Here is a 27,561-nt window from a genome sequence, read left to right as displayed (position 1 = left end):
TTTTTGTGTAAGATTTCGTAAATGGCAGTACATTACAAATCTTTCTTACCGAAGGGGTAGCCATTTCTCTATGTTTTTCTTTAAAACTATGTCCGTCCGGGGCACCTCTGTTCGAACAAACAAAACAACATTGTACACAATGAAGATGAAGTATTCAACATGACATGAGCATGGGACAAAGAAAAAAATGTGAGTCCCCGACGGGAATCGAACCCATGGCCTCTCAGATACCGGTCGGGCGATCTAACCAACTGAGCTACGAGAGACTCGTGAGCTGGGTCATTTACTAGGTTGTATGTGACACGCGTCCTGCATACGGCTAGGATCAGCAATGTCGAAATCATCAACTTTGTAGTAAATAATAAAGATGGTAAATTTTTAAGCTCGGTTATAAATAATGAAGATGAAGTATTCAACATGACAGGAGCATGGGACAAAGAAAAATTCTGAGTCCCCGACGGGAATCGAACCCATGGCCTCCCAGATGCTGATTGGGCGATCTAACCAACTGAGCTACGAGAGACTCGTTGTGAGCTGGGCCATTTACTAGGTTGATATGTTTTTATTCTTCTTAAAGTTTAAGCCAGTTGTTAATAACATTTTGATTCTACCACGTAGAATAATACAAAAAAAGAAAACAAAAGTCATGCTTACCTTCCACGAGGTTTCCGAGGAGTAGAAACACCAGCTGTCGAAGTGGGTCTTGACGAAGTCGGAAGGTCTAAAAAATGTAAAAAAAGTTTGATATCCCGACTATCATATCGTGTTTTTAGTGACTGTTTGATACATTGTTTTTAATATTAGCAGGAAAGCGAAAGTGTCGGTACAAATCGAAAATCTAGAAAGTGGATAAGCTGTTTGGTTTCTGTAGAACTGGCTGTATGATTTATTAAAGGTAAATAGAAGAGTAACAGTTTAATCCTTGCAGATGACGTACAAGACAAGCTTCGCTTTCCTGGTGTTGTGACAAAACATACCTCCCATTTTAATACAGCAATGAAAAATTCAAGTTGTCTAAAACCGTGACCTGGTATCGTATTACCTCCTTCTTCGACAAAAGATAAGTGCCTACCTGCAAGTTGCTTCATTACATCATCAAATCCAGGCATTTTTAAACATGTTTCCGAGGAGCTTCTTGGAAGTCTACTCGGTGATGGTGTCGCTATGGGACGTCCATGGGGTGCCTTTGGAACTGACGAACGTGGGCAAGGCAATGTTGCTGACTCTTTCGGTTTAGGTTCGTATTGTCGCCCTGGAACTAACGCACGTGGAGGTGACGGTGCTGGTGGCTGTGTTGTTTTATGTTCGTTAAGTGGCCTTAAAGCTGAGGAATGTGGGCGAGGTTGTACGGGGGACACTTTAGGTCTAGGGTGTATTGGTGGCTTTAACATTTTGGGTTCGTTGCGTGACTCTGAAACTGAGGGACCTAGTCGAGATTTTGGTGCTCGAGCTAAAGAAAGTGTTGGCGGTGTTGGCACTGTTGTTGACGTCGTGGAAGAGTTAGGCGGTGGATTAACATTACCATAAATTGGTTCAGACTCTGGAAGAGGAGCAGGGGGTCGTTGATTTGTTTCGGGGGCCCGCGAAGCTGCAAGATCATCATACTCTTGAGACTCTTGAGTTCTATCTACCCTGTTGATAAATGTGACACACATTTGGTAAATTTGGCATGAGTGTATGTAAAGTTCGCTTAACATTGTTGACAAATAAGACGTTTTTGATTAAGCACAATCTTAGTGATTTTGAAAATAATTGTACTTCCAACTGCGGACGCATCTCAATAACTTTTTAAATACGGGATTCGTGTTAAAAATTCGGATAACTTCGCGACGTATATCTTCGAAGCGATGAGGGCGCCAAGTTCCTGTATGGATTGCGTGTGCATTTACTCTACAGTTATGGAGATGGGTGTAATTCTTTACACCAGTAAACTGATTTCACAAGTAATGGAGCTTGACCGTAGAGACGACGTATCGAGATAGGTCGTAACACCTTGAAACGCTTTTTTGATCGGCTCTACGGATGACTACTGACTACTATACCATTTAATCATTTAAGTCATGGTACTTTACCATAAAGCTGTTTGACTGTTTAACTTACTCTGCTAAAACAGGCCAATAGATGTCCGTTTCTTCTGCTATAACCTCTTTCCATTTCTATTGAGAGAACAGAAAAATAAGTTCAATAATTGTTTCTTTAAATCAAATTTCTTATCCTTTCCTTCAGAATGATTTCAAGTTCAGGAGCCATCACTTGGGATGGAGATCATGAGTCCAAAGCGGGAGTGGTAATGTTTGTGCCATATTCAGAATGTGCGACAGGGATAACACTGCTCGAGCCAAACGGGGAAGTAGAGCATACTTGATACTGTTACAATATAACAGTGCCAATATTGCTTAACCCAGTACAGCATAGACTTACCTTCAGATCAAGCGCCGAATCTACAGCAAAGTAGAGAGGTTTCCCTCCATAAGACCCGTGTATCAGTTTAAATGCCCACCTATATTTGTTGACTTCCTGGGCATCACACACTCTGCAGACACGTCAGGAAAAATAATTAAACTCGGAGGAAATATAGACCAATAACTTTAAAGATGGGCCTGCCTTGGCCGCTTAGGATTGGCCTTGATTCTCCCGCAAATTTGTTATTGTTGTTTTTGCCGCCGGCTCTCGCACTGAAATTTTGCGCGAGAGAAAAATATTTTCTTGTTTAAAAATATTAAATCAATACATTTTTTCGCCTAATCCACTCGCGAAAAAGAAGTCCGTGCAGGTTACAAAAAAAGAAAGTCATTTCAGTTCGTAATTCATAACTTTATTGCCCATATTATAAATCCTTTATTGATCTAGCTTTTTCAATCAAGATGCCGGGATATTGGCCACGTTCGTTTTATGGGCCTCGACTTCGTCTCGGTCCTGACAAACACGAGAGAAAAAAGAACTTGGCCAATATCCCGCCATCTCGACCTCATGCCTGGTCAATAACCCAAATATCTTTCTATTTAATATTTAATATCCTACTTTTTATTTCATTAAATGTACAAATCTTTTTAATATTTTTTTTTTAAAAAAAATAATGTTTTAGTGTCCCCAGTAAGCTTCCACGAGCTAACCATTTTCTCAGACACTTAAATATCAAGTTTATAATTTTTGTGATGATACCTGTAGTCCAGCGGCTTAGCTCGAAACTTTAGTTGAATTGTGCACTTTTTGATACAAGCATGAAACTTGGCACAGTGGAAGTGGTCATGAACAGAAGTTTTTTCAGATATAGTGCCAAGCCCGAAAAACGCCAGTTTTTTTAATTAAAATCAATGAAATTTCGTGAAATATTTGTTTGTCCTGGTTTATAGACAAATACTATTATGCCAGGTAGTGATACCAAGTCGCACGTACAAAATTTAGAATGAAATGCTGTAAATTAGACTGTTCACAGCCCTCTATATTTTTCTATTTTTCTTCGGTTAGCGAATGGATCGCGAGAGACCTGGACGCTAGCGCAAAACAAAAGACGCGATGTAGCAGAGAGCGGGGAACAAAAAAAAAAATCATTTTCCATGCAATAACTTTCTAGTAAATTATTGGTATTAAAAAGATGGTAAAAAAATAACAATTGTAAGCTTAATGTAAAGCATTTATATCTGTATTTTTGAAATAAAATCTACAATAAAAATTGTATAAAAGCACAAGAAGAAGTACTTCGTGGGGGAGGGCCTCTTGGCTGAAAATTCCATTGCTATTTACTAGCTGAAAATAAGAAATTGGTGTTGGCACTATATAGAGAATTGATTAGTATGTGAATGCTGATAAACCTGCAAAGTTTGGTGCTTGTATCAAAAATCGCACAATTCATGAGCTAAGCCGCCGGACTTCTGCCCGATTTTCACAAAGAACGTTTTTAAATACCTGTATTTCTTGAGTGGAATTTTCTCGCAAAAGTTCTTATCTTCGGAATCTTCATATAAGTAAAGGTAACCCGTATATAGGATCATAAAACGCCGGGACCCTACCAAGGAAAACAAGAATTACGTATGTTTGCATTCCTGTTCGTTTGATTGTCGTTAGCGTTTGAGATTAAAAAGATTTAATTTGAGTTAAAAAAGATTTACACTCAGAAATGCGACGAATTAATGCTACTACTACTACCACTACCGATATCAAACATCTCGTACTCAGTTTTAAACTAAACCTTTAGAACGAAAAACTGACGAATATAACTGGAGAATATCCCCGTTCAAGAATACAAATTTTTTTTGTAACCACCGCTCTAGGAATGTACTTACAGCGATTCAAGAACTTTTTCAATCCTGAAGTGTCCTTTTTCTTGACCCAGCCTTGACAGCTACAGCGTTGTTGAATTATCTCCCGAGCAGAAATGTTGGCAAACGGCGCAACAGCTTCAGCCATTTTACAACTTGATTGGGTTGTCTACCTAATAACGCCACCGTTCCGTGGACCTTAAAGGTTAAAATAATATTTTTGTCACTATTGCTCACCCCTTTCATAAGACGTATTTGACTAATGGCCTTTACCCCGATAGGGAAAATGAGCGGAGAACATTTTTCTCGCGTCCACCATAGCGTTTTGATTGATTGATTGTTCCACACGAAAACGCTTATACCGCTAACGGAGCATGCCCATTTACCAGTGAAATAAGCCCGAAAGAAGGCAAGTGGCGTCATCCCTTTTTCAAAGTTCACTGCTCACACGAAAAACGCAAAAGGAGTTTTCAGAACATTCCTCGCTTTAGAATATTTTCGAAGAGTTGCAGATTCGGTTATCGTTTTCGACGGACACGTGTGGACGGAAAGCCAACCCGGTGTGGCCGGATAGGTGCCGAGGCGTGCTGGTCTAACTATAATATTCATAGTAGAAAAAAGAACAGCAGAATATTGTAAATTCAATAACAAAAGAGGCCCGAGGTGTATGAAATGAAAAAAAGAGATGAAAGAAATATGGGATTTCAATAGCTTAGAACTAGGATCGTCAGATCTACAGTAGGAATCTGTGCTTCTGTACGTCTATGGACATTTTAACTCTTACCAGCAACTTACAGAAAAGGCTGCTTGAAGAAACGGAACACAACACACACTTTTGTAAAAATTCTCGATGTTAGAGTGTAAAGTGGAAAGGGTGTTAAGAATCACAACAGACAGTGCGAAATGAAATGTTCTGTCTAACAAGATCAAACATGGACCTTAACGTGGAAGTTGTTTCTGGGTACTCCGACTGTACTGTTGAAGTACCCAGAATGAAATGAAAATCTAAATTTGGGCTGGTATTAATTATAAAATGGAACATTTCTGTGTTTCATAGTCCTTGTTGGTCGTCGGAATATGCCGTAAGTTCAAGCACAAGAGTCATTTTTTTCATTTCCTCGTGCTTGCGCTTGTGCTTGCGTCGGTCGTGAAAACCAGACTTAAACCCCCCTCATATTAATTCAAAATAAGCAAATCGTGCTATTTTAATAGACCTCATGCATGTTTACATCAGACTAACTAATTTCAGCTTACTTCACCTAGTATCTGTGAGCTTTATTCGCCATTTCCTTACTTCTGCACAAGTTATAGCTAACGGACTTGACAACTCTACTGATTTAAAACTGCCGAGTTTAGATGTGTCATTAGTTGTTCCCTATTCAAGGCGAACAGACCAAACGTAACAATTGAAAAGTTGTGAATGTCCGGGTTATTCAAAATGGCACCGACTTACCCCTGACCAGAAAGTTGCACTGTCCTTCAAGTATTTAAGTGGGCAGCACAAATCGTTTACTATCGACGAATTAGAGTATTATAATTATGTATAACTCTTGGATAAACGTTTTGGCCAACTATAAATAGAAGGCAAAACGAGGGAATACTTTGAAATAAATAAATGAATAAATAAATAAACAATACAAAAAATGTGAAGTTTGTAAACTACAGTCTGGAGTACAAATTAGTCTGATCGAGAAGAAGTTAAAGCGATGTTAGCTATGTTTGGTTTTGTTTCAGACCAGTGAGGTGAAACAAATATACAGAAGGGTATAAAAGATGATCGAAATTTGATAATATCGACAATCTACAATGTTTAACATTCTGGCATTCTTAACAATTTGTAACGTACAGTTAAATGACTGTTTCGGAATGATACTCAAGTCCTACAGTTATAATTTGCTTACCGATTTGGTCCTAAGTACCGCTTGCAACTGCGATGCGTACTCAATTTCTTTGCCGGAATATTGGCTACAGCGACGTCCATTGACGAGCGAAGTGAATCATTATTACCGCTTTCTATTTTTTAAACGGATGGTAATTTCTTGTACTAACAGCATAAATTTTTTAAGTCACTGAACTTAGGTCAGAATTGATTGATCTCAAGTTAGCAGTGCGAAACCCCCTCAGTGAAACAACAATTAAATCGAAATTGAAATGGCAGCGGGAACCATAACAATGACTGAAGACAGGAAACAGTAAAAGAAATCAAACTTGCAGTATTAAGCATAAATCCTTTTGATTTCGATGCCGTGACAATGGCTTAAGCAGTTCGAGCGGTTCCCATTCTGCCCACTTGGATCAATCGCGCATGGCAATTACACCTGACCACCCATTGAGTGGTAATCTAAGACATGCTTTTTGCTGAGGCATTCAGTCAGACGCGGATTTTTTCAGTCGTCCCTTCTCGGAAGCAGGCGACCAGAGAGGAACGCCAGAAATTCCGGATACACAAATATTTGCCTTGTTTCAACAAAAGGTGCCCAGCGGGCTGACAGAAAGGCCTGAAATTCACTAACAGCCACCCTTCCTCCACCTGAGGGCCCTTGGTAAACCAGGGGCTAGTCACCACAGATGACCAAGGCCTAGTCACCACCGATGCCCTCCAAGCTGCCACAGGGCTGCAGCCAGTTGCCAAAAACATGACAATCATGAGTAAAATTGCTCTGACTGGCAAAGTCTGGTGAGATTGACCCAAAACTTTACTATGCCAACCCCCTAGCAAGCCTGCAAATCAATGCCTGATCCTGGGCTCCCTAGAGTGTTAGGTCTACGACTCAGCTACCCGGCACAATCTTCCATGACGGACCCCACCCCCCTCCCCCTTCCCCGCCCCTCAATTTTCGCGCGGGACTGCTCGGCCTTCAAGCGCGGATCCCGGAGTCCACTTTTTGTCAAATCAACGTAGAAATGTTTTTAGCTGATCAAAAAGCTGTTAAACTTCGTGACAACGCTACTCAAAAAAGGAAAGCTTCCACTTCACTCCACACCTCCCTTTCGAGTCGCACAATTCCTTAAAAGTACCGTACCTTCACTAAAATACCGAGATAGTTATTATTTCTTTTTCTTGCCATGGGAAATTGCTTTTTTGGATTTGAAATAAATTTAAAAGATTTTAGCTTGGAGTATTTCTTTCATTTGCTAGTGAATACATGGACAAATAATCAACAAGGCATAAGTAGAAAGACATCGAACGGACACAGTAAACACACGAAGAAGGTGGGATTAGATACCGGTGTGAATTAATTCACAAGTGCGTCCAATCACCGGGATTCTAATAACAGGGCTTCAAATCAACAGAGACCATCAACTAATTATGAAACCCCTGCCCTTAACGTAATTGTACAAAAATGACAAGCAAAAATCGACAACAACAAGTCAATGTAAAATATAGATTTATTTGAGGACTTTATAATTACAGTTTCAGTTATTTCTAAGGGTTAAAGAAATAAAAATCTTGCTTTGGTTTTCCAATTTACTTTATTAATAAATTTAGTGCAAGGTCGGTTTTACGAATTTGCTCGATTCCGAAACTTGATTTGTTATGTTCGATACAAGTTATTTACATATTAGTGAGTCAGGGGCCGATCCAGGTTTTTAATTGGAGGGGGTTCACCAATAAACCACATGCGTACCTCCTGTACCCTTCCCATAGATCCGCCCCTGTAAATCAAATATAACAAACATAGGTGCCGCCAGCAACATGTCCGGAAACCTTTTTACTTAAATGATTAGTCACATACTACCCATACCAAACAGTTTTTGTAATCAAATGACTATCTTTATATACTTGGACGCTGGGACCTAGAAATGTTCCTGTGGTAGGCGACACTAAATATATGCAAGTGCGTTACGTTATTTAGGTGAAAAAGGGTCGCCTTAGTCTAATAATCTCGGGGAGCATCTGGAGATCCAGGGAAATAACGATAGCCACAAAATTGAGAATATTTAATTCTAATGGAAATTCTGTATTGCGATATGGTTTCGAAACATGGAGAATGACAGAGAAGACCGTGTCAAAACAACACACTTTTATAGGCAGATGTCTCCGCAGAATCCTCCGTTTTTACTGGTCTGCTGGTCTGATACCATCATCCACTTACTTAAACTTGCGAGAGATCACAGGGCAAGTATCCGTGAAACACCAGACCGTGAACAGGAAATGGACATGGATTGGCCAATCCATACACTTAAAAGACCAACTGGCTGCATTGCCCGGCATGCCCTCTATTCAGTCGAATGGCTACTAGTGGAAACAGATTGAACGTCTGGCCATAGACTGAGGGGACTAGAGGAGCTCTGTCAGTGGCCTATGTCCGAAATGGAGTAGACAGCCTTAAAATCAGATCAGAATTCAAATAAATCACTGAGATCGCAAAGGCTATTTGTTTTATGCCGTTTTTTATACATAATTATACGAGTTCTGTAGTTGACGAGTTTTAATACAGCTCAGCGACATAGCATTATGGTCTCGCCATTGATGCTTGGTGGTACACATCAAAGCTGTCGAAGAGCACCACAATTGTAGAGTTAAGCGCACGAACTATCAGGTTGTCACTCTGAGCTCTGCTGGTAATTTGTCATAGACAAACTAGACAGATCACGACCGCGTCGTCACTTCGTCTGAACTAGGCAACAGCTTTGTCCCAAAACAACTTAGTAAAACTATTTCGATTTCTAGCTTCATTTAATCCATGAAAATAAACAATTCGCGTCAGTGGTTCTAAGTCCCGTGCATCTGCAAGAAGCATTCTATATGCAGTTATTCTGCCTTAGGGAGTACTCCTCTGTCACTTCAGTATTGTCACTATTATTCATATGGCCTTGAAAACTTCGTGTCGCAGTTAGGCAGATTGAAATCGTAATAATGCTTTATCATGTCTTCCATTTTATCAAATGATGGTCCCTTAGGGTCAAGAGCATAACGTGTACCCTGTAAAAAAAACACACAGACATATAAGAGGTTTGCGTAACATTATTTGAGGAAAAGCGGTTTAACAAACATAGTCAGACGCTGTCAACCAACCAACCAATTCACCGATCGACCAACCAATCAACCAATTCCCGGGGATGGGGTATACACGAGGAGCCTCCGCCCCGAGGTCCAAATCCTTACCCTTTTCATTACCATTTTTGACAGAAAAAGCAACCATTCTTTATACCTTCGTTAAAAATGGTACCCATTTAACCCACTCACAGAAGGGATATTTCATTTCTTTTGTTGATTTTTCACTTAAATAACCTCTTAAAATACTTAGAAGAGACTACCGTTGGTGGGTCTGTTGAGAAATTTTGAAAGGCCCTTAATGACAGTATTACTTATTCTTCTATACTACAGCTAGAGATATATCCACTCTTTAAGATACATACAGCCTGAAAAAGGACCCTTTTCTAGCGGAGCCTCTCTGTGTAGTCCACTCTAGAGAGTACCAACCCCCCCGGCAACTAACAAAAAATAACAACGAACTTCAGTACCTCTATATGAAAAATCACGTAGTGTCGTACTCGATCTCCAGTCCACACTGACACTGCCTGAAAGGTAAATGTGTGGAGTGTATAATGTGTCAACAGCGAGACTAGTGAAATCATACGAAATAAAAATAATTATCGTTAAAGTGATTCAGCTTTAAAAATTGCCGGGAACTACTCGCCAGAAAAGAAAGTATTTGAAGGTATAGTATCAGGTCGTTCCTGATCGTATCTGTCACTACTTTACTGTCAGTTACTGTTTTCGGTTCAAAATACCTTTCAAGGCCATAAAGGATTTCCGAAGCCATGTTCACATTACGAGCATTTGGCTTATATTAGTGCTTTCGTTCATTTATATAGGAATCCCTCTGGAGCAGGTGGATCCTTTCTATAGTGGAAGCTCCGGTAGGTTACATATTGTACATATCGAATACAAGTTTCATTTGCAAGCTTGGAGATTGAGATTTGTAATTGATGACAAGAACAAGTTGTGTAAGTATCGCACATTGTTGATCTCGAGTTTGTATGACGTAAGGTATTAGTCATGTCAAGCCTCAATCAGTTCGGATGTCCTCACCACAGGAAAACCACAACAGTTGAAAAAATGGAATAAATAAATAAAAGAATATTATTCACGTGGTTCCGTACGTGTTTTGTGTTGTTTTTCTTTATGCGTAGTCGATAGACACGACAGCACTGTTGTCGTATGCTGAGCTGTATTGTGCGCGAGCGGATTTCAGATATGCTAATTTTCTCTTTTCTTAATAATAATTGACCAATAATAATAGTAATTAATAATAATTGACCATAAAATTATAATAATTAATAATAATAATTGACCATAAAATGTCCAAAACTTTGCAGTGACACCACTTGCCTAACGGCTCGTGGTTTTACTTGAGTTTTAAACATTTTCTTACGTCATTTCTATGGTAAATTTTTTATGATTTTCCAAATTCTGACCCTGATTAATGAGGGTTTACAAGCAAAAATTGTAGCGTACAGGCATGCAGGTTCTTAATCTCTAGATCTTTATACGGTGCTGTTTACTGTCATGACAGCATTACCTACCATCTTTGACTGCGCCCTCAGACTTTTCCGGACAACGTAAACTCCTTGCTTGTTTTGCACCATGCTACAATGAAGCAAACAAGTCATAGGAGTGACACAATCATAAAAGTAAATACATAGAACTTCTAAAATGTAAAACAAATGTAATCAAGGAAAATAAGCTATTGCCTTGCTTTTACAATTAACTTTACTTACGAATAAATTTCATCCTTGTCGTCCGTGTCAAGTCTCAAAGCCGAGTTAGGAAGAACTCTCTGCAAGAAGCCACTGAATGTAAGTCTTCTTTTCTGTCTTTACTTACAACCAACAGAATCTAACAATATACAGGACATCCACGAATACCACGTCAATGTCAATTATTGTGTATTGTGTACATGTACAGTGAGGTTGGCAAAAAAGTCATGGCACTACAAAGTGTTTGTCCTCATAACGGCTTCCTTGCCTTTGCACAAGAAAAGGTAAGTAAGTAGGGGATGACAGAGCTCACAACACTTCTAAATTAAACGGAGGGCTGGTATGATTTGATATACATATCACTGTGAGAGTATTAATTAAATAATTTAAAAAACTGATTCAACTTGAATTCGGATTCAAGTGGAGGAGGTAGCCTACAACCGTGCAGCTTACAATATTACATTTTAGGCAGTGGCGTATCCAGACCTTCAGGAAAGTGGGGGCCTCGAACATCCAGACTCTAACAATAAGAGGGCACCCTCGTTTGAAAATAATTTTTCTCATCCCTACAGTCCTCGGTTTGACCTAAAATAAGCTGGGGACCCGGGCCCTTCGGGCCCCTCCCCTAGATCCGCCACTGGTAGGTAAATTATGAAATCAGAATCAGCGTCCAACTAATTCAAGAACCACTCTTGAAAGATTGATAAGCAGAGGCAAACAGTATCACTTGATCCAACTCATTTAATTACAAAAGTGAAGTCGATGAAAAAACTAACTTCTTTGTCTTGTTTGTCTTTTCCGCCCTTTTCTTTGAAACTCTCTCCATCTGGATTTCCTCTATTAAACAAAAACAAAAACATAAATTGTCTATAAGAACATTGAAAACAAAAATTGTTACTTGCTCTTAATAAGTAAGAAATATTCTTGCTAATTTTGGAAATGGAGAACGAGAGTGAAGCTCTTTCGAAGTTTTCTAGGGTGAGGATTTTCTCGCCTTACAAATCATTAGAAGAGACACGAAAACGGAGCAAAGTCGTTGTGTGTGCAAATTTTCAGTTATGCTAGCTGTTTAAATATCAAGTTATAGTTGCCTCATCTTCAATTCGATAAAGTAAATTTACACGTTTTGTTTTGCCGGCCCAATTTTTTTGCCTTATATGAATCATGAGGAAAAAAATCGGGCCGATTTTTAACTCCCCCCCCCCCCCCCAACCCATTTTCAGGCTTACTGATTGAGCGTGTAAAGTCTATACGCTTCTTTTTCTTTAAATCCCTGCGTGGATGTGTTCAAATGAAACGTCAACTTAGAATGCTAGGGGAGCGGCTTTAATAAACAACAATGCCCGTGTTTTTACCCTAACAATTTCGTGTTTTTACCCCGATCTTCAGTGTCATTTATGAAGAACACTATCCTTAAAAAACTTCAATCCATCCAGTTTAAACTGTGTTAGCCCAGTGATAAGGGTTCCGAATGCGGGAACGCTTGCTCTGTCGGCTAAAGCTATATTTGATCATTGATGCGGTTTTGCCAAACCTGAAAATTGTCCAGGTGGAGCTTCACGTACCTCAGGCTTCATTTCATTCGTTTGCCATGTATTAAACAATGGTTTTCCCTTTTTAGCAATACCACGCCCCCCCCCCCCAACCCGACCGAGGGAAAAAGCCCGGGGGATACGGCTACACACAGACTAGCGAACTGTCGTTTACTGTCTACCGAAAGTTCGTGTACTTACTAGCTGATAGCGAACTTTTGCCGAGGTACCAAAAAAGCGAAGAAATATAGTTTTCTGTTCCAGCGAAATATCACTCGAACTGCCTCGTAATTCCACTCGAATTCTCGAGCGAAAGATAATTCTCGAGAAAAAGAGCGATTTTGTTAAATTACTTTTGCACAATACTGTACCTTCTAATTTTTTTCCGTTCACCAGGGGTCCCAGAACCAACTCTCGGAGAGGGTGTTGAAGAAGACACAGAACCTGAAAAAATGTCAATGACAACACAACAAGAACAAGTTTTAACGGGTGGCGTTGTAACACTTGGCGCTATATTATCATATTAGACACTTCTTTTTTTATTTTGCGATGTCAGCCAATCCTTGCTTTTTTTTCCGGCAAGAGGCTAAGCAAAAAATATACATTTGTCTTTTTTATGTTGAATGCGCGATTCACAGGCAAAAAGGGTTCATAAATAAAAAGTTTTCTACTGAATTCCCAAGAAAAAGAATCAAACTTGTCTAATACATCAAAAAAACCGGTTGTTTCGACCCATCGATCAGGAAATGTATTACCTTCTTTATTTGGAGAACGTAGGTTTGTGCTTGCAAGTTGATTTACAACGTCTTCATATCCCTTCGATGACTTCGTTGGTTCTGAAATGCCTTTTGGAAATGTTCCCATCGTTAATGGTCTTGCTGGTTTCGTTCTATTATCGGGTGGTCGGGGCAGTGATCTGGACGTTAGATGTTGCGAGAAGTCTGACGACTGACGTCTCGAAGGAACTGGAAGGGTGTTTCTTGGCGGATTACAATCTAAGAAAGGAGCAGGGGAAGAATTGGAGTGTGGTCGTTGTGGCAACGGCGCAGGTGGTCGTTTTGTCACTGATTGAGAACGAGCAGGAGGCGGCTTCTCGTCTATACTGCAGTAACCATCAGCGTCATCCGTCCTGTTAACGTGATAGACATCCCATTACATGATTAAAGGTTCATAAACATACCAGATACCAGCATTGGCTATTTTCGCAAGTTAATTCAGACATTCTCGACACAGCATGACTTACGAAGACAATTCATAGAGAGCCAGTATAACTGACAGAGGCATTTAGCGACATTTTACAACTCATATATGTGTTGTACAATCGCGATTCATTCAATATCTCGTTGCACCTATCTCAAGTTTTCATGTGCGAACAGATGCTATATCTTCTTTTTATCTGTATTATTTCCCCTTTTGGTTGCTGGCGTTACAAATGTAATCTTTGTTTGATGGGGGTACGAGATGAGTTACTGGAAATCCACTTCGCCAACAGCAATATGTACTTACCGTGAGACATCACCGCAATATTTGATTCTTTCATCAGTAATTGCGTCTTGCCATTTCTGCAAAGAGCACACAACAATCACAGTTTAGGTTATGAATGAATGTTTTTGCCGTATGGCGATTTAATCCTTCTCAAATTCTCAGGGAATTTTCGAGTTTTACAGATTTGTCATTTTTTGTGGTGGAAAGATATATATTTAACTACTTGTTCACGTTTTGACTCTGTCGCGTTTCACCTGCATGTAATTCGCTGTAAAATCTCAAATTATGACAAATATCACAGGCGTCAAATTCTTCAAACATGAAAATGACTGATATTGTATCAGGTCGTTGAGATGATGAATATCGACAAGTATCTGAAGCTTTTGAAATAGCAGTTTCGATGAAGTTGTCAATTAAGGTCATATAATGAGAAAAATTACCTATCCTTATGGGCTTGCTTTAAATCAGTTTTAACAGAGCAGAGTTTTCATAAACTGCACTTGCCTTCAAATCAAAATCTGTGTCTACAGCAAAATACAGCGTTTTGACGTCAGTTGACTCGTGTATCATTTTAAATGCCCAAGGATATTTGTTTTTCTCCTGAGCATCACAAACTCTGCAAGCAAGACGGGAAACAAACACACAACTTACTGTAACAAAAATCCCAACAGGGAACATTAGAATAACAACGTACCCAGATGCATCCTTTGAAAGTTGAATATCGTTTCACTTACTTCTGCTGGATCTAATATGGATAGTCGATAAACAGCGACTAAGCCGAACGTCATATGAGCTCTGATATAATGAGCACACCATAACATACCATTTTTGCTACCAGATAAAGATTGTTATGTCGTTCTGTAAATTAACCCGGGTATAAATCGGGAACAAATACATGAAAACATTTTTAAACTTGTTGATAACAAACATCTCTCTGAAAAAGATGTAATCCAGAAAAAGTCACTAAATAAGTATTAAGTAGGCCCGTCCACACTGACCCGGGTAAATTTGAAATCGCTTCTGTTTTTACCCGGACAAGCCAACCGTCTACACTGAAACGGCGTTTTCGCTCACCAAAAACGGTACTTTTCAAAAACGCTCTCCAAAGTGGGTAAATTTGAAAACGCCAGCTAGGTAGTGCAGTGTGGACGGCGAAAACGGGCGAAACCGGGACTTTTTGAAAATGCTGACGTCAAATTGTCATGTGTTCTCTGTCAAAACAAAAGGTTTAAGATGGTTTCCGCACATTTTCGAGCAAACAGGCAAAAAAGTACAAAAACCTCTAGCATGGCACAGTTTTAGTACAGCTAACAAACCTGCCAAAAATCACTCAAGCTGACCCCCAAGAGAAAAATGGATTTGAAGTTGTCTTTATTTCAGTTAAAACGGACGTCTTGCGCCGTTCAAACAAATGGCGCGCGTTTAATACATTTTTTTAAGGTTTGACTTTAATTTTCTCGAGAATGCTTTAGAATTTAATTGCGGGGTCACTAAGACAAATGAATTTCGATGAGATCTTTTAAATAGTATACAAAATGTTGCCGTGCAATGAGTGATTTTGGTACTTAATTTTCGCACTCATTGCTCGAACTTTCAGCGGAATCCGTAAAAATTAATCTGGGCATGCGTGGTTATTGAACGTGCGATGAAGCGTATTCGTTTTCAAATTTACCCGGGTTAATGTAGACGGAAAACATTTTACACGACGTTTTCAAATTTCTCCGTTTTCAAATTTACCCGGGTCAATGTGGAAGGGGCCTTAGATTTATGTAATATAACTGACACACATAGACAATAAACCATAATTGGTATACTCAACAGGTTTTTTAAAATACCTGAATTTCGTGAGGGGAATTGTTTCACTGAAGTTCTGATCATCGGAATTTTTGTACAAGTAAAGGCATCCAGCACTTAGAATCATATAACGCCAGGGCCCTGCAAGAAAAAAAAAAGTTATACGAGAGTTATTCAGTAATAGTCTTCTTCCTTGTGACTAACATTTGTAGCTTCCCCCCTAGTGTAGTCCAAACGATAATCCCTTTCCTTCAAAAGCAATTTAGAATTCGTGAAACGTTAATTTCTCCTTTAATAATACAACTAGTATGAAGTTTGCTGAAACTGTTGGTAATGATTAATAATTAAGCTTTCTTGTTTTCACATTTGGTGTGAAGTTTGCAAATTTTATTTTGCACGTGGCGTTTGTTTGGCGTTTGTATTTCTGCTCGGTATGCAAATTAAGTTCAGTTTTAGGTGTATATAATACGAATATATGTTACAGGAGGAAAAGCTGTTTATGCACCAAATCCCTCAATTACAAGTCATACTTCTGCTGGAGTGGTGAGCCAGGTTACTAATGGCTTTTGCATATGGTGAGTAATGAAGTCGAGACAATCGCGTTCATTGCGTCTTCAATCGTTTTATTTTTTAGAAGTATAGGCTATAAAAGATTCTAAGACAGAGAAACAGTGTTTCCATAAAGAGGCCAAAGTCAATAAGTTAATTGTTGGTTTACATGTTACATGCACAAATGACATTTATAACAGCACCGAACTTCTCAGGCGTGTTAAAGTGAATAAAGTACTACACAAGAAGGGTCTAGTCTGATCGAATGTCGGTCGTTCCGCCTACAAGATGTTTCACCTACAGGTCGATTCGCCTATGGTGAAGTCGATTCGCCTACACGATCTGGGATGTTTCGCCTGCATTTAAGTCGATTCGCCTACACAAACGACCGGATACCGTCTGATTTTCTGTCGAAAATAACCTAGAATTTGCACGTTTTTCGTGAAACCCGCCCCTATTTAAAAAATTATATCCATAACGTTTGGCTTTATAGAGGCATTCCGTGAGCTTATTTAATTGTCTGTTTATACTTACAATCTAGTGCCTTCACCACCGAGCGCAGTACTCCAGTGTCCTCTTTCCTGACCCAACCAAAAAGCTTTGGAGTATTTTTAAGCAACTCCTGAGCAGAAATGTTGGCAAACGGTTCAACAGCTTTGGACATTTTGCAACTTGATTGGGTCGTCTGCGTATGAAAACAGGTTTTCATTGGCATTGAAATGGTCAATCGTGGTGTTCATGTATAACTTCACTTGCTTTGCTTACCTTAATTTGTAATCATGTCTTTAAAATAAAGGTTTTCACCTCAACTAACGATTACAGCACAAAACCATCCCCTAACTCGCACAAGTTCTTTTTGACAAGAGTCGTGAGTTCATGACATTATGAAACTAATAGGTTTATCTCATATGTGGTATATTAATGTTTTGTTATGTTTTCATCGGCCTGCAACATTTCTTTAAGCCGGAAACAATATAAGCAAAATTACTTAAATATCACTTAAACGCCGGCGAAAGTCTTAATGCAACATCGACCAAGCTACTGAAGCACTGAATAAATTTCTCGCTGCTGAAGGGATCATGTTTACAACGATGCTTTTTATGGAAAATTAAAGACCAAACCAGTCATTCAGTGTAAAATTCGAGAAGGACAAAATGTCAGTGGCATATACACAACCGTGATAGGGTAACCAGCGATGACTGAGGACAAAAACTACTGACGAATCAGAAGATCTGTATTACAGTATGCGATATGAACGGCTCTCGCTGGCTTGCATCTATTCTTGACCCTTCAGTTTGAGTCGTCGAAAAAAGTGAGTTCATAGTTGCGTTATTCGTTTTTTATGGTAAAGACAAAAATTAAAACAAAAACTACTTCCCCTTAATTTTAATTGCTGATTTCTTGAGTTTTACGTGATAACCACTTAATGAGTTTACAGAACAAAGCTTTGAGCCTACTGGGAATATGAATAAAACATCCACAAAAGGAAGTCTTATAACTGGACCGTGACATACCCGGAAAGAGATGGCATCTATGAGTTTTTTCTCGTTGTCATTTAAAATAAACAAGCTTAATCATTTAAATTCCCGACACGATCTTCTGGGGCAATACAAAAGTGAGACAAAAATAATTTTCTTCTGCGAACTAGAGCAACTATATAGCCAGGTGGCTTTGGTTACGTTGAGATGGCGTTACCTGCAAAGGTCCATCGGAATTAGTGAAGACCAATGTTGGGTGAGTCATTTTCGGTGATCTCAATTCTTTTTTAACAAAACTGAATACCGGCTAAGGCGTTGTGACACGTTTTGTGTGTGTGTAGAGTCAGAAAATTGTTCAAAATGTCTGCAGAATAAACAACAAAATCGGAAACAAAAGACATTGACTCTGGAGTGACATGACAATTACCACTCCACATTCATAAAAATCAAAAGGACGCACGTATGAATTACAGAAATTCTGTGCTGTGCCCTTACTTCTCTGCAGCTTATAAACCCTCAAACGCGGCAGTAATAGTAATTTAGAGATGTTTTGCTCTGCTGTGCCCTTACATTTTGCATCCAAGGTGACGACAAAACGGTCAACGCGCGTCAGCTTATTCAAAATGGCGCCGGTTCATTTCAAACCAGGAAGTTAGATTGACTGAAACGTTAAAATGACTAAACGGAGCAACTGAGATCATTTGCTAACAGCCAATAGAAAAATTATGTAAGATTTGTGTATATTAGTGTTTGGTAGGCTATCCAGAAGGTTAAACAACCATGATATGCTCGAATTAACAAGCTGTGCAGTGCAGTATCGATTAAGCCTGAGCGCTGTAGCAGTAATTTAATAACTTAAACATGTCGAACGACTTTTCAAATCTAAGCAGCACAACAAATTACTTACTGGTGACGAAAAAGTGATCTGAAAGAAATCTAACGCGTACACCTTATTGTTTTCTAACTTATTCTACTCGCTCTCTCTTCGTGTACGAAGTTCTTCAGTATTCACTGTTGCGTAGGTAAATACAATCTTAGATCTCTGGCAGCTGGAAGGTCTACAAATCTAACAGTTATCATGAACGTACCGTTGTCAAGCTGTTGTCATTTGTGATGGCTAGTCCTTTGGATTGCGTCAACGATTGGCTTCGGCGACATTCATTACAAATCAGCCGTACTAATCATCAAAACGCAAACTACGCTTTAGACTTATTTAAATCTCTTTGCAATCTAATTCAATGGCATTTTCTTTCGCTGTGGGCATAAATTAAGAGGGTCACTGAACGGAGGTCACAATTGATTGATAAGTTAGAACTATGTGGTAATTTAAGCTGGCGCGCGTGACTCTGATGAACAATCACAATGTACATCTGCACTGGACGATATTTGCGATAGTTGAGCATGAGCACAAGACAGGAACATCTAACCAGAATCAACGATTTGTGACATTGTTGATTCGCGATTATGCCTTTGCTAGGATCGGGGTAGGATATAAGCGATATTTTCTCTCTCTTGTCGACCGTCTCGGATGTAGCTCAGATGTAGCTGGCCTCTGGAGCTAACCACACAATCATGGACCTTCCGGTGTTATGTTTCAATGCCTTTTTACAATCGTTTCAAGTCGAGGCTCGGGTGGACAATTTTAATATATTTGTCCTCCCTAGCCTCGACTTGAAACGATTGTATTATTTATATCACGGCGTTGGATACGGGGTAATAAATGTATCAATAAAGAGCAATCCTGCTCTATCAGTTCTAGTCGTGTTGGTGTGTCAGCTGGTGTGTCGCAAAGTCTACTTTTTTCACGAAGTATGATCAGCCTTGCTGTATGGCCCTGTATTGTCAGCTAAATAAACAGTTTTGCACGGATGGAGTCCGCTTGCGTGTTTTGAGTTGGTCCTCTTTCCTTGATCAATAGCACTTCATAATTCAGACATTCCAACTTCCCTCTGCATTAGTATGGAGCACCAAAATTTATAAAGGGGGCCAAAAACCATTATATATACAAGAGTGAGTAATTACAGGAAAAGGGAAGAGACTGCTTTGGGAAGGAAAGGTAAAGAAAAACTATGTTGGGCTTCAGTCAACAGCGGTCAAAAGTAATTGCTGCATTACATTTTTGCCATTAGTTTCCTGGAAACCGATCGAGCGATTACTGCTTAATACCGCATCAATTACATTATGACAAAACTTCTGCTCTGGTTTAAAGCCGACCGATCACAGCTTACATTAATAATGTTAATGCTATCAATGCTCTTACACTTAGAGAAACACTGCTAACTCATTTCAGTACTCTCATAACAAAAAAGTTGCTTTTGTTGTAGTCTCGTTTAATATTAATGTGGCATAGCCAGTGGAAGTGTAGGCACACGAGTATACAATGAGCATCGGACAACACAAAACATCGGAAAAGGCCAATGACAAAATAAAATGTCGTAAAGGGAGAAAAAAGTAGCCTCTTACTAGCCGAGCGCGGGGCGGTACTGGGAATATTGGTCCAATGTCGTTTATGTACGGACCAAGCACAAGACAGTTCTATGAAGTGCCCACTGGATTGGAGTCGCTTAATTCTTCCGCTTCAAAAAGAGCATCTTCGACCGGGATCTTCGACTTCGTCGTCTTCATCAATCGCCTGAGCGGCTGGCACTTCGCAGCTAGTACTCTTCTCGATTTTTCAAACTCAGTGTCGTTGAGTATGTTCAATAGGGAATATTGCCCCTCGGTCGCTTTTGTACGGACCTCGCTATGCTCGGTTTGTACTGCCACGACCTCGGTCCAATATTCCCCAGTACGGCCCTGGCCTCGCGCTCGGTGAGCAAGAGGTTAACATTTTCTAAAGTAATTGTTATTGTGAGGCGTATAATTGACGCATTGCAAGAGTGATTTCACATGACTGATTAAGAAAGGCCTTTGTTTTACCAACTTGCAAAAAAAGCAATCAAAAATAACTGGGAACTAAAACATTTTAAATTACAAGAACTGAATTGATTTGGTTTAGTACGGAGCTATAGAAAAACATTTTAAAAGAAATATAAACACAAGAACACGACGTTTGGGCGTCATTCTGTCGCCATTATCAAAAGCAAAATTAATAATTAAAGTTTTAAGTCAGAATATATGGCAGTTTAAGCGTGATAAACGAAAATGAATTATGTCAGCTAGTAAAACAATTTCAGCTAAATAAACAGTTTTGCACGGATGGAGTCCGCTTGCGTGTTCAGAGTTGGCCCTCTTTCCTTGATCAATAGCATTTCATAAATCAGACATTCCAACTTCCCTCTGCATAAGCACAGAGCACCAAAATTTAATAAAGTGGCCAAAAAAACATTATACATAAAAGAGTGTATAATTACAGGAAAAGGGAAGGGACTGCTTTGTGGAAAGGTAAAACAACTATGTTGGACTTCAGTCAACAGCGGTCAAAAGTAATTGCTGCATTACATTTTTGCCATTACCAAGCCAACCAATCACAGTTTAGATAAATAATGTTAATGTTATCGATGCCCTTACACTTTGAGAAAAACTGTGCAAACTCATTTCAGTACTCTCTTTTGTTAAAGTCTCGTTAAATATTGATGAGGCATAGCCAGTGAAAGTAAAGGCGAATTATTTGTATTCAAACAAGTATAAAATGAGCATCGGACAACAGAAAACATCGGAAAAGGCCAATGGTAAAATAGAATGTCGTAAAGGGAGAAAATAGAAACGAATATTTTCTAACAGGGGCGGATCCAGGGGGTGGATTGGGTGGCTAGCCACCCCCTGATCCATGAGAAAAATAAAAGTAAAAAAAAAAGAAAAAAGACAATGTCATCCACCTTTCATAGTCAGGCGGCCGAAAAAGAAATCACCAAAATAAGGAGATTAGGCTGTTAAAACTTCGGCTTAAAAGAAAAGAAATAAGAAGACTCTGAAAAAACCTCGGGACGGACAAGAAAGTGATAGGGGGGTGGGGATGCGACTCTCTTGTGAGGATTTTCGGGTGCTCTGGTTTTTGGTTTTTTTTCCTGCTTCTGGGGGGGGGGGTTGGGGGGTCGGGGCGTCCCTGATCGGGGGTTCGGGTGGGGTCGCGTTCTCCTTCTAGTGCTTCCGGGCGCTGGATGCGCAGGCTGGAGGGGCTGGGCTCCTCCGCTCCCTTCGTCGCTCGCTGCCCCCTTCCCCCCTCTTTGCTGTTTTTTTTCCCCCCCCCCCCCCCTCCTCTGTCCGTCCCTCTCGGCCTTCCTCGCGGCACGCATTTTCTGTGTCTTCTCTTTTCTCCTCGCTCGGGCTGGGATGTGGTGCTGCTGCTCGGGTCGTCTGGCTTCGACTTTCATTCTGGGGGGCCCCCAAACCCCCTGGGGGATGGACCTTGGCTCCATTAATATGGGCCTCGTCCATCATTGCACTCCCACTTTCACTGCCTAAGCCCGAAACACCCCGAAAACAACTGGGGCTTAATATGTATTGGCCCCCCCTTGTCCTGATCCGCCCCTGTCTAAAGTTATTGTTATAGTGAGGCGTATGATTGACACATCATTTTTAAGAATGATTTCACAGGACTGATTAACAAAAGCTCTTATTGATTTAAAACTGGTTGCTTTTTATAATAGATTAGTTGTTTGTGGCTAAAGACAAAAGCCATTGGACGTGCAGGTGATCAGCTGTGTTAGTACAATAACAACAAAGCGATATAGTTATCGTTGATAACTTCAATGCAATCAGTTTTTTGCCTTTACACAAATTTGGGCGCCAACTGGAACGTTTCTGAGCCGGCACTGAGAACTGAAACAAAGCTAAAATGAAGACGACTTCTTTGATTCTGCTCGTGGCATTTTTATTCATCCAAGGTAGCTATAGGCCTAAGTAACAAGAAATTCCTCCTGCTAGCATTCATGATTTGTAGAACTGATTACTAGCAGGACTCGATCGACACAGTTTGTCTGTGCTTAAGGGTTGTACCTTTTGAAAACTTTAAATATGTTTTTCTAAACAAATTCTCCTTGTGCGATAAGAAATACGTGATACATGTGATGTAAACTTAGCTTGAAATAATCAACGAGAAGCTTGAAAGAATCAACGAAAAAGATCTACGTAGTTCTGCAAAAACTTGAAGAAAGGCTTAAAAGAACCCTCGACCCCAACGGGATTTGCTAAGCTTCTAATCTATGATCTTTACGATTCCGGTGCTAGCCTGTGTAGCTGGCAGTAATTTGAGCGCGAGTGCGGCGGGTCCCGCCAAGCCGCGAAGAGAATGCATATGGGGAGTGGCTACGCCGTCAAAACAAACGAAGTCGCTCGCTAAATCCAGCCTGCTAGGCAGGCTATTAATGCTGGAGCCAACGCTCCTGTGCGACTTTTGGGACAGAAAGTTACTTGTATAGCTTTTGTATACACAAGGCCTCGGCATGCTTACTCTTTTCTTTCATGTAAGAGCAATAACAGCAAACTTTTCTTAACCTCGTATTCTTGAAGTTAGAATAGACAGCATTTCATAATCTTCATAATGTTAATTCCTGCTCCGGCAAACGTTTCCAATAATTGTGGTCAAAATTACTTCTCTACACTACATTACTAATGCATCCGGTTGTGTTGATGTACATCAGTATTGGTCTGAAATTATATTAAGAAAACTAAGTACTTTTTTATACTCAAGATAAATTCATTTCAAGCTAAAAAGTGTAAGGCATTATTATACAAGAGACAGATGGTATTCATTGTTTCTTGCAGAGAGTAACAGCGAGCCTGACTACGTCACCAACTTAAAGAAATACTTTAATGACGGATACTATACAGGAACCTATTACAGAAGGCTCTCCTCGATCTCTCAAGAAGGTAAAACAAAATAGGGTGCCCTCCGGGAAAATCTTTCTACGCGCGTAACTGGTTTTGTTTTGGTAAACAAACGCAAGCCTTAATTTAAACGCAAAACTGACGGTGTTTGTTTCACTGAATTGCCAGTCTTTGTGTAACCGCCGGTATTCAAACAAACTGGACTATATCACACAGGAGACGATGTGCTAACAAAGTGCGTGAGGCTTTTTCGATTTTTCTATTGGTTCCTGAGAAAATCTACTTTGAAGTCGGACAATAGAGAATTTTTCGGTTGTTTAAAATACGTGCCGAGACGTCACCGGGGGGGGGGGGGTACTCCCATAATGGCCTATTCGGGGAGTCTCCGCCCGAAAGGGGTACCTTTTTCAGGCTTCAGGTATATAAAAGGGTAGGGATTTCACAAATGTAGGTATATGAAAGGGTAGCCGGAAATTCTGTCATTTAGATATTTTCAATAAACTGAAGATGGCATGGGTCATGTCCAAACATGTCTTTAAAAAGTTGTTTCGTGTTTTTAAAACTAGTCCTTAAAATTAAATATTTCGAACAGACGCAACTTATGGCGTCAAGAAAACGTCCTGTTTAAAGAATATGTCGTGTCGTGTAGGTATATGAAAGGGGTGCCTTTTTTCAATAAAAGGTACACGCAAGGGATGCCTTTCTGTCAAAATGGTATATAAAAGGGTATACGTAAGGGGTTGGACCTCGGGGCGGAGCCTCCCCGTATAAAACTTTTTGGAGTTTTGAGTAATAGTTATTATTAGGTTTTTAATTTTTAAGTTTTTTTTAGATAGGTGTCCACAATACGTAGAGGGGACTTTCTCCTTTAGCTAAACATTTTAGACACATTAATAAAGTTATTCATTCATTCATTCATTCACTGGGAATGGGAATCTCAGACAGGAAAACAATAGAACTTGGACTGGGATTTTGAAAATTCGGGAAAACAATAGGCTGGGAAATGAGATTTGAACAAAATTTGGCTTGGAAAATGGGATTTATACCCCTCCTCCCTCTTTCACGACCCTCATACTATAGTTATCAAACCTCGGAGTATTATGTGGCTCACGTTCAAATGATAAGGCTGAGTTGATGAAATGTAGAAACGCTCACATCAAGCTTAACGGATCTTGCACGGTGTGAGGTTTAACGCTGTCATTGCAACTAAATGGAGAATTCACTTTTAGGTTGGTTAACACATTTCAGATAAATATCATTATTCATTTCCACGGAATGATCAAAATTAAGAAAGTTTTACATGTATCTAAGCTGATGCTACGCAATTCACGGATAATTTAACACGTTTCATAAATTCGTTACCGGACCATCATGATTTTAAATGTTAGCAATTCGTGCAGTTTCAGCAATTCAGTTTTCAGTTTTGAATTTAGCGTTACTTTACAAGTCATATAGTATAACTTTACAAGTCAAATTTCAAGTAAGGCAACGAACTCCAACACAGTCCACTACTAATCCTTTTTATTTTACGTAGCGAGAAAGTTGTAAAATAAATCTTAAGGCTGTTAAATGGCTTGTATGTTTTCGCAGTACTGCAAAGAGAAGCCAAGGATGTATTCCGTGAATATCTTAGAGCCATGAAGTATCAGGACACTGAACGCTTCTTCAGCGAGTGGAAAATGACATTCCACAGTGATGGACCTTTTAAAACGGAACACGATCTTCGTACCCTGAGCGAGAAAATGACCAAACCTGATGATTTTATGGTAAGAAATATCAAAGCAATGTCGTGTTTGGGTAAAAGTGGATAGCTCGAGGTCCTCAAAATTGACAACTTCAATTTGCAAATGTTTCTGAATTAGGAGAGAATTTGAAGCAATATTCATTATATAGGCAAACTGTTCATGATAAAAACTGAGGAACATTCTGAATAAGTTTTGCCAATTTGCCTTCTCAAAAGATTGTGTCAAAGAAAAAATTGTGATGTGAAGTAAGTTATATGATGATTCATATGTAAACTGTGGATGTAGATATAAGTGAAGAATGATCTTTGCGGTTAATTTTGTAATTTATCGAAATTTAAGCAATTGGGAATAAAGAAGCCTGAAAAAATTCAGGGCTTCAACGAGATTCAAATCCGTGGCCTCCGCGATGCATGTACGATGCTCTACCAAGGTCAATTATGAGTTCATATTTTAAAAAAATGTTTTCTGTAAAATAAAATTTTTATATATAATTTTCGTTCACTTTTCCAGGCTTACAGGGTGTGAATGAGTGAGCGTTTGCAGAGAAAACTGAAATGGTTTATTTATCGGCGAAAATGTAAAAGAGCCAATGAACTAGAAAAGTTTCATAAACTAATATTACGTTGTTCGGTCCGTATTGGTAAACCAATTGCTTTCGTTCTTTTTTGTTAACCTAAAAATAAACTCAATACCGACCGAAAAAACTAATTCGGTAAAACCTATATACTGGAGTGGATGCTATGGTCGACGACTGTGATCTTTGTAGTTCTAAAGAAACCCAAGAAGTCAAAAACAATCTCTCAAAGTTGCAACCAACCCTTTATAACTACATAGCTCGTAGCTTTAATCCAACTATGCGGGTCCAACTCCAACTTTTTATTGTCATTTCTGCTTCTTTTATCAGACAGAGCTACTCATTGCAGATCTACTGACCAATCGCGATGATGCCAATGAAGCAACAAAAGCTTATAAAGAAGCATTTGTGTCAAAAGATGCCAAGAGAGTACGTATACGTTATCGCTTTTGCAGTTCCAGGACCTCAATGTGATCCACTGCGCATGGGCTGCCACATAGCTGCCTGATCCCCTCATCTGTGATAAGCTCGCAATGTGAAAGACTCTGGTAAAGGCAAAAGATGCACAGCCATATGTCAGATACACTGGAATGTGGCGGGTCACCGGCACTTTCTAACTGCCCTTTCAAACTGAGACAAGGAATATTTTTCTTTTCAGTTTTAAAATTCAAAGACTTACCTCGAAATTTACTGTTGCATCAGCACATTAAAAAGTTTCACTTGGAGAGAAAAATGGAAGAAAGAAAAAGTACGCGCTTGCACCAACTTGCTACGCAGGGACAAGAGGCACAAATATCAAACCTTTTTGTCCGAAAGGCATCTAACGTGAAGTCCGCATGCTAGAAGTCCCAAATCTACCTCAACGCGCAGGTTAACGACGATGCAAAAGTTGTAAAAACTATTAAAAAATTAAACAACTAACTGTGTTTCAAATCCTGTTCATGTGCTTACTTGATTGCAGGTGGCGCTGTTTTACCTGGGAGATGATGACGTCATGCATGGAGTATTAGCAGCTGGAGTCAGAAGTAGCATGGATGCCGTTTTTGTGGTTTACCTCATGGATTGATTGACATGATGTATCTTCCGTTACAGAAAATGTTACAGAAATAAAATCCTAAAAAATAACAGTGGTTATCTTCTTTACGCACTATTCCCCTCTTTATCCCCTTGCCTTTGTCTGAGTGTAAATTTTTCGCGCATGGTAGACAAATCAGTGGAAAACTAAAATGTTTAAATCTATATCACATTTTACGGAAATTTAGGTTTGAAATCAGATTTCTATACAAACACTGCAGTCGTACGCTATGCTTTCTTGCACCATTTTTGCAACTTAACAACGCAGAAAAAAAATTACAAAGTGGTCTCCAGGTCGGACCGGATGTTTTTCGTGCGACAAACGGCTGACTGAAGTGAAAATTCAAAACACTTCTGTTCACATACACGAGTTTTTGTTGTGACTGGCTAGATAGCGAGTCAGTGCGAGGAGCGCTTAAGGGACGAATGGAAAAAACACTTTGTGCTATAAAATCATCACAATTATTTGTTTTTAAGATTACTTCTATCTCCTCTTTTCTTTATTAAAACTTCTCTTTATATTCCTCGTCAAATTCTCAATTTGAAAGGAATTCAGAGATCTTAAGGAAAACTATCGAGACAAACATGCCCAGA

General features: G+C 39.5%; 3 protein-coding genes across 3 annotated transcripts in view; 1 reads left to right on the top strand and 2 right to left on the bottom strand.

Annotated features, from left to right (window-relative positions):
- LOC144638707 (uncharacterized) overlaps positions 1–6,223 on the bottom strand; it is a 33,025-nt gene extending 26,802 nt beyond the window's left edge. Inside the window, exons 1-8 of the mRNA XM_078497931.1 lie at positions 6,161–6,223; positions 4,284–4,457; positions 3,907–4,006; positions 2,422–2,533; positions 2,101–2,156; positions 1,073–1,632; positions 655–721; positions 50–107 (exon numbers count right to left, since the gene is read on the bottom strand). Of these exons, the coding sequence (XP_078354057.1) occupies positions 50–107; positions 655–721; positions 1,073–1,632; positions 2,101–2,156; positions 2,422–2,533; positions 3,907–4,006; positions 4,284–4,407 (1,077 nt within the window). The 5' untranslated portion in view covers positions 4,408–4,457; positions 6,161–6,223. The remainder of the gene's footprint in view (positions 1–49; positions 108–654; positions 722–1,072; positions 1,633–2,100; positions 2,157–2,421; positions 2,534–3,906; positions 4,007–4,283; positions 4,458–6,160) is intronic.
- A 1,408-nt stretch (positions 6,224–7,631) lies between these two features.
- LOC144639341 (uncharacterized) lies at positions 7,632–19,329 on the bottom strand. The gene is made up of 12 exons (XM_078498670.1): positions 18,894–19,329; positions 16,862–17,012; positions 15,820–15,919; positions 14,489–14,600; positions 14,006–14,061; positions 13,255–13,628; positions 12,871–12,943; positions 11,744–11,804; positions 10,989–11,047; positions 10,794–10,857; positions 9,729–9,785; positions 7,632–9,186 (listed from the first exon to the last, which is right to left on the bottom strand). The coding sequence occupies exons 2-12, from the start codon at positions 16,989–16,991 to the stop codon at positions 9,064–9,066; spliced, it is 1,209 nt and encodes a 402-aa protein (XP_078354796.1). The 5' UTR covers positions 16,992–17,012; positions 18,894–19,329; the 3' UTR covers positions 7,632–9,063.
- Positions 19,330–22,514: 3,185 nt separating this feature from the next.
- LOC144639778 (uncharacterized) lies at positions 22,515–27,019 on the top strand. Its single transcript, XM_078499075.1, has 5 exons — positions 22,515–22,631; positions 23,512–23,616; positions 25,165–25,340; positions 26,224–26,322; positions 26,855–27,019. The coding sequence occupies exons 1-5, from the start codon at positions 22,583–22,585 to the stop codon at positions 26,957–26,959; spliced, it is 534 nt and encodes a 177-aa protein (XP_078355201.1). The 5' UTR covers positions 22,515–22,582; the 3' UTR covers positions 26,960–27,019.
- The last annotated feature ends 542 nt before the right edge of the window (positions 27,020–27,561 follow it).

The sequence above is a fragment of the Oculina patagonica genome, chromosome 2 (assembly GCF_052425735.1).
Source record: "Oculina patagonica isolate OP01 chromosome 2, crgOcupat, whole genome shotgun sequence".
Classification (NCBI taxonomy): Eukaryota; Metazoa; Cnidaria; class Anthozoa; order Scleractinia; family Oculinidae; genus Oculina; species Oculina patagonica.
The sequence above is the reverse complement of the archived record's forward strand: the minus strand, read 5'-3'. Positions and strand labels throughout refer to the sequence as shown.